The sequence below is a fragment of the Leptonychotes weddellii genome, chromosome 14 (genome assembly GCF_054177405.1).
Source record: "Leptonychotes weddellii isolate Sample4059 chromosome 14, ASM5417740v2, whole genome shotgun sequence".
Lineage (NCBI taxonomy): Eukaryota > Metazoa > Chordata > Mammalia > Carnivora > Phocidae > Leptonychotes > Leptonychotes weddellii.
The window spans coordinates 69,736,866-69,747,225 of record NC_138382.1 but is presented as its reverse complement, the minus strand read 5'-3'; the positions used below and the strand labels follow the sequence as shown (position 1 = coordinate 69,747,225).

Sequence of the window (10,360 nt, the reverse complement as noted above, 5' to 3'; positions counted from 1 at the left end):
CGGGCAGGAGCTCGGGCAGGAGGATGGGGCAGGAGGACGGGCAGGAGCTCGGGCAGGAGGTCGGGCAGGAGCTCGGGCAGGAGGTCGGGGCAGGAGGTCGGGGCAGGAGGTCAGGGCAGGAGGATGGGCTGTGCCACCTCCACATCCACCGGCCTAGGATGTGAGGAATCCGTCAGCGCCACACTCAACGGCCGACGGTTTACAGACACTTGACAGACTCTCGAGTCAGCACGAGATCCGAGTTTAGGAAAGAACAGGACCAGTTTAGTTATGTTCTTAAAACTCAACCCGCCAGGGAGAGAAGTGGTTCCACAGCATGTGACCACACGTGAACACGAGGCCGCAAGGGCAGGGTGGCTTTCATTTCTTAAATGCCTGTTTATAAATGCTGGGCACTATGCCTGGCTCTCTACAGACCTGATCTTGCGGAATCCTCACGACAGTTCTCTGGGACAGTGGTCATTTCTCCTGTGTCAGCGCTGAGGAACAGTGAGGTCACTTGCCCAGTGAAGTCACCGGTCGGTGCAGGCGGCAGGCGGATGTGGAGGGGACGCATTTAGCCAGACAAGCAGGGCTTCCAGAATACATGGCCCACTCACAGGGTGCTCAGACTCACCTGCTTGTAGTCACCAATGATAGAACTGTTTTTTCTAATCTCAGATTCTGCTTTGTCAAGTTCCCGACGACACATTTCTTTTAACTATATACATTAAAAAAACAAAAAAAAAAGGAAAAGTGAATGTTTTAAGGAAAATATAAAGCTCTGGCACTAACTGCCTCATTCTGGGCTTTCCAAAAAGTACCTGACTACTCTGGAAGGGCTGTACTTCACCTACCTGGTCTTGATGCCAGGAAAGGGAGAGAAAAGTCAAAACTCCCCAAAAGCTCAAACCCCATTTTGGAGTGGGGCTTTGGCTAAGGTTCCTCCCTGCCTGTGAACCTGAGCTGAGGAGGCAGCACAGACCCAACAGATTAAAGCTCCTCAGAGGACTGCTGTGTCTTCCGTACAGAGACAGTGCCTTGTTGTCTCTCACCTCAGGCAGTCCTGCCAGAGACCAGAGAGTGTCACCATTACGGAGAACCACGGGGGCAAGAGGAGCTTCCTGCAGGCTGTGCAGCATCCTGAGGCCCCAAGTGATTGTGGAGAGCTGGCTCAAGACAGGCCTTCCAGAGTCTGCTCTTTGGTGGGGGGCAGGGGTGCCAGTGGACAGGTAGGGGAAGAGCCAGACATTATAATATGTCTGCTTTTCTTCTGCAGAAATGCTAACTCTCTTCTGGTTACATTCAGTTGCTGACACACAGGAATTTCTCTTGTCCCAAGGAAGGATGGGCTTTGCCCCAGTGTCTCCACCTATGCTCTAATTATTAATAACTATTATGCTTTACACAGTAAATAGAAAAAGCCTTCGGAGAGAAACCGAAGCCAGCTGTCTGTGGTCCCCCAGTGCCAACAGGAAGCCGCCAGCTGGACTCGTGACTCTCAGGCCCTGACAAGACACGGAGGCACGTGGCGGGGCAGCGCTCCCCTTACCTGAGCGGACTCATCTTCCAGCCGTCTTTTCTCTTCTTCAGCATCAATCAACTTCTGTTTGGTCATAAGCAGCTCCTTATTGAGTGCATCTGCCTTCTCTTCAGCCTGAAACATGTAAGAGATGCCATCACAGAACAAGAATTGAGAACCGGATGGGATTTGAATTGCTCAGGACAATCCCTTTTTAACGTGACAGGGAAAGTGAGCCAGAGAGGGGAAAGATATGCCAGAGGTCACACAGACACTAGACTGATGCAGAAGTGCCTGGCCCAGTCTTTTGCACAGACATTGTGCGGGACAGTGGTTAGGAGCTCAGCCTTTGGCATAAGACAGCCTGGGCTCAACCCCCATCGTTCTCTGACCATGTGCCACTTGGACAAGTCACTGAGAATCTTTCTGAGCTTCGGGCTTGTCATCTGAGGGATAAGGCACACGAAGGACTCAGCACAGCACAGCACCTAGCAGATGGTAAACACTCAATAAAAGGCAGCAGTCATGATCACTAATAGTAATAATAAATCCTGGTTTTCTTCCCTGAGACTCTCAGTATTTCCTCTGCTTCCTCAAACAAGGTCTACATCTCATTCTCATCACTTGATAAAGGAGGATGCCTCTTTCCTGGCACTCGCTGACCCGTGATCTGAAATGCCCCCCTCCACTCCAGTTCTTTTTGAAAACATGCAAAGGTCTGGTGGGTAGATCTGTGGGTCTAAGTGAAAATGATACACCTGTGCCTGGCGCAGGAGTCCCTGACACTGGACATTCCAAGGATAACCAAAGATGAGCGTGTCAGAGGGCAGCCACAGAAATGGGACAGAAGCTCCTAGTCCCACAGCATTAGATATAGAGGGTCTTTGCTGGCTCCTTATACACAGCCCCCTTTTTAACAACGAATGGAGGTGGATTCCCTGAAATTAAATGGCGTTTCTGATGTCACCTAGCTGAAGAGGTGTCACGGAGCCCCTGCACTTTCTACCACACCACACTTGCTCTGAAGTATCTTCTTTGGGAGGAACAGGAGCTGCAGGGCTGGGGCCTCACATGGAGAACTGAGAATGGCTTGATAACACAACCTCAAAAGGCCATTAATTACGGCAAGCTGCACATGTGTGCAATTAAGTGGGGTCTTAGAGTTAAGGCCTGTCCTGTCTGGGCTGTGGCCTGTCAGCTCCTTCTCTAGCTCAAACCCAATTATCAGTGAAGGGAAATGAGAACCAAACAACAGAGAAAATAACTAGTAAGGAGAACTAAGTCCTGTTACAGATTGGTTTTACTTCAATCTGTGGAGCAACCTGTTACCTTTCTCCTCTCTCCCCTGGACTCCATTACCATTTTCTGAGCAGTGCTCTGGAGCCTGGAGCACACACAAATGTTCACTCAGTCACTCAGCACCACTACCATGGTAGTGATTCTGAGAAGTGTGAAACAGCCAGGTTATGAACTGGGTCTTTGAAGTCAAGTCTCCCCTGCCCACCCTGGTTCCCCTCAAGTTCTCACAACGCACACAGCAGAGCTATAATCTGCAACCAGGTGGCATGACATTAAGCCCAGTGTTTGTGCCACCTCTCAAAGAGCTGATGACTCTCAACGCTGTGTGAAAGGGAGGTGCACAGAAGCTACTGGACTGCCTAACCAGCGTCCCCTCAGGGTACCACACTCCCTGCACTCTCTCTGCACGAGCATATGAAGAGGGAGCATCTGGAGATAATAAAGACAAATCCAGACTTCCACTTTTTGTCATGAAGGACTAACAGGGACCAGATTTACCCTCCCACTGTAAACAAAAAACTGGACAAAGTGTATGAAACTACTGTTTTCAGACACTGAAAACAATACATGCAGAACTGTGGTTCCTGGGAGAAAGAAGACAAGATGAGTCCCACTATCACCCTGGGTTTCTACCTAGAGGCACATTCTGGACCAAGAAGGAGGGTGAAGGGTTCCAAACAGAGCATGTCTCAAAAGGTCAAGGAGGCAGTTAAGGGACCAGGGATGCTGAGGTGGTTGGGAGCTGGGGGACAGAGGCCTGGAGATAGGAGAGCTCTGGAATAGCTAATATGGCAATAGAGGAGATAAACCGAAAACATGAAAATACCCAATTAAACCAAAGAAGACAGAGGGGTGCCTGCCTGGCTCAGTCAGAAGAGTGTAAACTCTTGATCTCAGGGCTGTGATTTCAAGCCCCATGTTGGGTGTAGAGATTACTTAAAAAAAAAAAAAATCTTTAGGGACGCCTGGGTGGCTCAGTTGGTTAAGCAGCTGCCTTCGGCTCAGGTCATGATCTCAGGGTCCTGGGATCAAGTCCCGCATTGTGCTCCTTGCTCAGGGGGGAGCCTGCTTCTCCCTCTGTCTGCTGTACCCCCTGCTTGTGCTCTCTGACAAATAAATAAATAAAATCTTAAAAAAAAAAAATCTTCAAACCAAAGGAGGCAGAAAAGAAGAAAGAAAAAGCAAATGCAGCAGAGAATAAACAAGGTGGTAGACTTAAATCTACTATATAAGTAATTACATTAAATGTAACTGGTCTAAACATTCCACTTAAAAGGAGGAGATGGGGCGCCTGGGTGGCTCAGTCGTTAAGCGTCTGCCTTCGGCTCAGGTCATGATCCCAGGGTCCTGGGATCGAGCCCCGCGTCGGGCTCCCTGCTCCACGGGAAGCCTGCTTCTCCCTCTCCTATTCCCCCTGCTTGTATTCCCTCTCTCGCTGTGTCTCTCTCTATCAAATAAAAAAAAAAATAAAATAAAATAAAAGGAGGAGATTATCAGACTGAGTAAAATAAGCAAGACCCAACTATACTCTGGCTACAAAAAACAGTTTTAAATATAAAGACACAGATATATTAAAGGACAAAGGATGGAAAAGGATGTATACCAGGCAATACCATGAAAGTTGGAGTGACTATTAATATCAAAGTAGATTTCAGAGCAGAGTATTACTAGGGACAAAGAGGGACATTTCATAATAAAAGACTTGCTCCATTGAGAAGGTGTAATAATCTGAAATGTATAAGTTCAAATTATAGGAAACAAAAACTAACATAATTGAAAGGTGAAATAAATGCACAGAGACTTCCTCACTGTCCTCTCAGTAAGTGATAGAACAAGTAGAGAGGGAAAACCAGTATGTTCATGGAAGATTTCAATAATCAATAATACTCGGGTGCCTGAGTGGCTCAGTCAGTTAAGCATCTGCCTTTGGCTCAGGTCATGATCCCAGCGTCCTGGGACTGAGTTCCACATCAGGCTCCCTGCTCAGCGGGGAGTCTGCTTCTCCCTCTGACCCTCCCCCATCTAGTGCTCTCTCTCTGAAATAAAATCTTTAAAAAAAAAAAACTCAACCAACTTGACCAAACTGACATTTATAGAACATTGCACCCACAACAACAAAACACACACATTTTCCACTTGCAAATGGACATGTGGGACATGCACCCAAATAGACCACAAGGTAGGCCCTAAAATAAGCATAAATATATTTTAAAAAGATTAAAATCAGAAAGGATATGTACTCTGATCATAACTGAATTAAATTAGAAATTAACAATAGAAAAATTTCTGGGAGGAGTGCCTGGATGGCTCAGTCAGTTAGGCTTTGGCTCAGGTTGTGATCTCGAGGTCCTGGGATTGGGCCCTGGGTCCTGCTCCCTCTGACCCTCCCCTTTGCTTGTTCTTGCTTTCTCAAATAGATAAATGAAATCTAAAAAAAAAAGAAAGAAAAAGGAAGGGAGGGAGGGAGGAAGATTGATTTCTGGGAAAAATCCCTAATAGTTGAAAATTAAACAATACACTACTAATCAATTCACAGGTCAAAGAAAAAATAGTAAGAACTGAATGAAAATAAAAACATATCAGAATGTGTGGGATGCAGCTGAAAGAGTGCTTCAGGGAGATTTATAACTTTAAATGCTTATTTTAGAAAAACAGGGTCTAGAACTAAAAAGACTAGCTAGAAAAAGAGCAGGGGTGCCTGGGTGGCTCAGTCGGTTAAGTGTTGAACTCTTAATTTCAGTTTAGGTCACGATCTCAGGATCATGGGATCGAGTCCTGAGTCTAGCCCAGACTCTGCGCTCAGTGGGGAGTCTGCTTGAGATTCTCCCTCTCTCCTTCTGCCCCTCCCCCTGCGTGTGTGGTCGCTCTTTCTCTTCTAAAATACATAATCTTAAAAAAAAAAAAAAAGATCAGCTAGGAAAAGGAGCAAATTAAATAAAAAATGAAGCTAGGAAAAAATAACGAAAAGCAGAAATCAATGAAACAAAACAAAGAGAGAATAAAATCAAACCAAAAACTGGGTTTTGAAGAAACCAACACACCTGATAAATTCCTAGTCAGATTAAGGAAAAAGGAGAAAAGACACAAATTACTCTTACCAGGAATGAAAGACATCTCAACAGATCCTATAAACATTAAAAGAGTAAGGAAATAACAATGACTTTTATCAACACCTTTGACAACTAAAATGATTAAGTTATCGGAAAGACACAATTATAAAAACAGACACAAGAATTAGAAAATTTTCATTATCTGGAAATAAACTGAATTCATAATTAAATAATTTCCTAAGAAAAGTCCAGGCCCACATGGCATTACTAGGGAATCAAAGATTTAATCAAGGAATAATCCTACACAAATTCCTTAAGAAAACAGGAGGGGGCACTTCCCAGTTCATTTTAGAAGGCCATCATTACCCTGATACCAAAACAAGACAAAACATTATGGAAACTCCAGACAAATACTTCCCATTGAACACAAAAAGTTTAATTAAAAATATTAAGGAAAAAAAAGGAAACCCCAAGTTTCCTAGGGATGCAAAAGTTGGTTTACACTGAAAATTACATCACCATAGTCACAGAATTAGGAGAAATAGCAAATAATCATCTCAACAGATGCAGGAAGAGCATCTGACAAAATTCAACACCCATTCATGACAAAAACTCAACAAACAGGAAGAAAGGAGAACTTCCTCAACCTGATCTATGAAAACCCTCCAGGTGATGCCTGGAACAAAGCAATGATGCCCACTCTTTCCATTCAACATTGTTCTGAAGATCCTGGTCGGTGCAAGAAGGCAAGGAAAAAAAAAAGGCATAAAGACTTGAAAGGAAGTAAACTGTCTTTATTCAGAGATGAAATGACCGTGTACGTGGAAAATCTTAAATAGTAAACAAAAAAGCTACTAGAATTGTAAGTGAATTCAGCGGGGTCATAGGACAGAAGGTCATGTAATCAATTTTCTTTCTAGAGACTAGCAATAAACAATTTGAAAACGCCGTTAGGAAAACAAGATCCTTTACAATAAATTAAAAAATGTGCAAGCTTTGTTAACTGAGAACTAAAAAACAATGCTGAAATTGAAAAAGACACAAATAAATGAAAATTATAACCTATTCATGGGTTGGAAAGTCCAATTATTATTCAGATGATAACTCTCCCCAAGCTGATTTACAGGTTCAATGCCACCCCACTCAAAACCCCAGAGTCTTTTATTTCTAGAAGCTGACAAACTGATCCTAGTGCTTATGTGGAAATGTAAATGACAGAACAGCCAAACTATTTTTTAAAAAGAACAATGAAGTTAGAGGACTCCATGACCTGATTTTCAGATTGTAAAGCTATAGTAATTAAGACTATGGTGTTAGCGTGAGGATACACATATAGATCAATGGAGCAGGTATGGAATTGAGGAGAGCATCCATACAATCGATTTTTTATAAAGAAGCCAAAGTAATTCATTCAGTAAAGGTTTGCAAGCTGCTCAAGGTCACAGATCTAGCGTGCAGTGTAGCCAGACTGTAAATCTTGGCAGGTGGGCTCCTGAGTGTTTCCCTCACTTTGATTACACTCAGTGTAGACAGTGTGCCAGAGGGGACTCAGGTATGGTCCTGCTGGCCCTGTGCAATGTTAGGTCTGGGCAGGACTCCCGTTTCATAGAGGAGACAGCATGGCTGGGCTCACCTGGGGACTCCGTGGCTAACTAGCAATTTCTCCTGTAACAAAAGTGACATAAAACATCAACTGAAAATTCAAAGAGTGTTCTGGAAACCTGGTAAGGCATACGCCAGAGTTTTACTCTGGGACGCAAAAAGGGAAAAGCTAAAAATAATGAATTTCTTTCAAAAACCTGACTGAGGGGGCAGCTTGGTGGCTCAGGTCATCACCTCCGGGTCCTGGGATCGAGCCCTGCAGCAGGGAGTCTACTTGTCCCTCTCCCTACTCATGTGCTCTCTCTCAAAAAAACCCCCAAAAAACCTGAGTCCCTGAAGGCTGAAAACAAACCAAAAAAGGGGGTGAGAGGACCCCATGCCCCTCACTTCAGAACCTAGCTGATTTTCAGTGATGATTCTGAAGAACAAGAGAAGACAGACTTGGCAAGGGACTCCACGTCCAGTGTGGGGAAGGTCTGTCTTCTCAGCACTGTAGTAGTCGGCTGGAGGAGGGAACCCCAGTTTGAAGTTCCTGAGCCCTAAGGGCAGTAGGAGCCCTGCTCCTTTGAGCCAAGTTAGGAGTGTGACCTCTGGTGTCAGGCCATTTGGGTTTCAATCTGAAATGTCACACTATGCCTCAGTTTCCTCATCAGTAAAACGGGGATCATAGTGTATCCCTGACACAACATGGGTTGTTTTGAGGACAAAAGCACTTAGAGCAATGCCTAGAACTTGGTAAGTGCTTAGGAAACATTTGCTTGTTATGTGTCACTATGTATGTTTTTGATGTAGTTATTACACCAAATCGTAGCTTCTTGTTCCATATTTATTTTGAAGACAGCGTGGCATCGTAGACAAGTCTGGGGCATTCCAATCAGATGGGCCTGGGTTAGATTCCTGGCTCTGCTTTCTCCCCGGCGCCTCCATCTCTCTCTGAATCTCAAGTTTCACGACTGTTACAAAAATCCTCATCTATCAGTGGGGCTCATGTAACTCTCCTCACGAGGCTGAGGCAAGGGTAAGAGATACTAGATGTCAGCAAAGTGCTTATCACAGTGCTGGTCACACAGATCATCAGGAAATGGGAGTTCACATTATTCTGACTATTTCTCACTCCTGGTATCAGGAATGTTAAAGAATCTAGCTCTTTACCGTCTCAGGATAAGACAACTTGAAAAAAGGTTTACACCATTTAGGAGCAGACTTCAAGAACACGAGAAGTCTGTGCCCACCTTCAACAGGGGAACATCAGTGTGATGGCTGGGCCTGGCAGGTGACCATGCAGCAGCTCAAACTAAACAATCCGCCCGGGATCTTAGCTCAAGTTGCCTCTTCATACAATTTTTTTGAACACAAAGCTCCTATCCAGGACCCATTTTCTTTTGTCTTTTTCACCTCCTTCCTGCATGATGTCCAGCTGCTGTGGGGCACCTTAGGTGCGCGCTGTGGCCTGGCTTCAGTAGATGCTGCTCAGCGCCAGCCGCCTCCCTCCACGCGCTGGGCAGAAAGGCCTCAACAAGGAGGGGACCATTCCTCCAGCGCTCCTACAAAGAACAGGGCAGGCCAGGAATCTGCACCAGAAGGTGGGGACTCAAACCTAAGGGCCAGACTGTGTTAAACCATGAAGCAGTCAGGGCTCCAGTTTCCGGTTACTGAGGGTTAATGACCTCGAAACTGCCTCCCCCCCTCCCCGAAACTGGAAAAAGCAGCCTTCCCAGTCACCTGCAGCCATGTGTAGCTGACAAGCAAGAGGAAGGAACACTGCCTGGGCTGGCTGTGTTTGGCGGTGCTTTTCACATTCACTATAGTCATGGCGCTCTCCCTGTACCATGGGACGCAGCTGATACTCCACCTTCCCACTTTTTGCTCTACTTGAATGGAGAGTGGTATTAGAATACAGGTCTATTCGGAGTGCCTGGGTGGTGCAGTCGGTTAAGCATCCAACTCTTGGTTTTGGCTCAGGTTGTAATCTCAGGGTCGCTCTCCTTCCCTCTCCCTCTGCCCTTCCTCCAATCCCCCCCGCCCCCGCACTCTCCATCTCAAATAAATACATCTTTTTTTTTTTCAAATAAATAAATAAATCTTAAAAAAAAAACAGGTCTGCTCAAAACTGTTTACTCTACAACTCTATTTCTAAAGAAAATAAAAACTGGTAGATACCACCATCTTGCTCTCTCTTCATCTGATGTGTGAGCCACTTTGAGAATCTAACTGAAGTACAGACTTTCAAAGAAATACAGAACACAGTATTTTCATACACATTTGGTGGATGTCAAGGACCTTGTGAAGTTCATAGATCTTACGGGGTTCAACATATCATGTAAGTCCCCTGTAAACCCTTAACAGAGAGCCTCTCTCTAGAACCTTAGGAAACCAATGAACAGAACAGTAATCTTAGGAGCCTCACAGGGAAATATGAGTCAGATGTTGGCAAACTACAGTCCATGTGCCAAATCCAGCCTCTACCTATTCTCGTAAATAAAGTTTTATTGGAACACAGCCATGCTCATTCCTTTACTTATTGTCTACGGCTACTTCTGTGCCGATGGCAGAGTTTGATGTTGCAACAGAGACCATATGGCCCACAAAGCCTAAAATATTTACTATCCATCCCTTCAGAGAAAAAGTTTGCCAACTTCTGACCTAAACGATGAATTAAAGACCACACTTTTTCAAAGGGAGGCTTGTAGTATAGAAAATGGGACAAATATCCTGCCAGGAAAGCCATCATCTTGAACTTTTTAAGATTAGGAGAAGCAAAGAAAGAACATCTGCCAACTGAACTTACTGGTGAAACCACAAGCTGCTGAAGCACTGACAATTAGCAATGCTTATTCAACAAGCACCTAATATGCAGGATAACAGAATCTCTTCTTAGGGAAGGTAAGTAAAGGATAATGATTAAATG

The 10,360-nt window shown here is 44.8% G+C and overlaps 1 protein-coding gene across 11 annotated transcripts in view; it reads right to left on the bottom strand.

Moving 5' to 3' along the window:
* RABGAP1 (RAB GTPase activating protein 1) overlaps window positions 1-10,360 on the bottom strand; it is a 162,482-nt gene that overhangs the window by 6,216 nt on the left and 145,906 nt on the right. For all 11 annotated transcript variants that reach the window (XR_014140151.1, XM_081803545.1, XM_081803539.1 and 8 more), the window contains 2 exons: window positions 1,532-1,636; window positions 617-700 (listed from right to left, as the gene is read on the bottom strand). Coding sequence is in view for 10 of the 11 variants with exons in the window: in XM_081803545.1 (XP_081659671.1) it covers window positions 617-700; window positions 1,532-1,636 (189 nt within the window). In the remaining variant the exon portion in view is untranslated. The remainder of the gene's footprint in view (window positions 1-616; window positions 701-1,531; window positions 1,637-10,360) is intronic.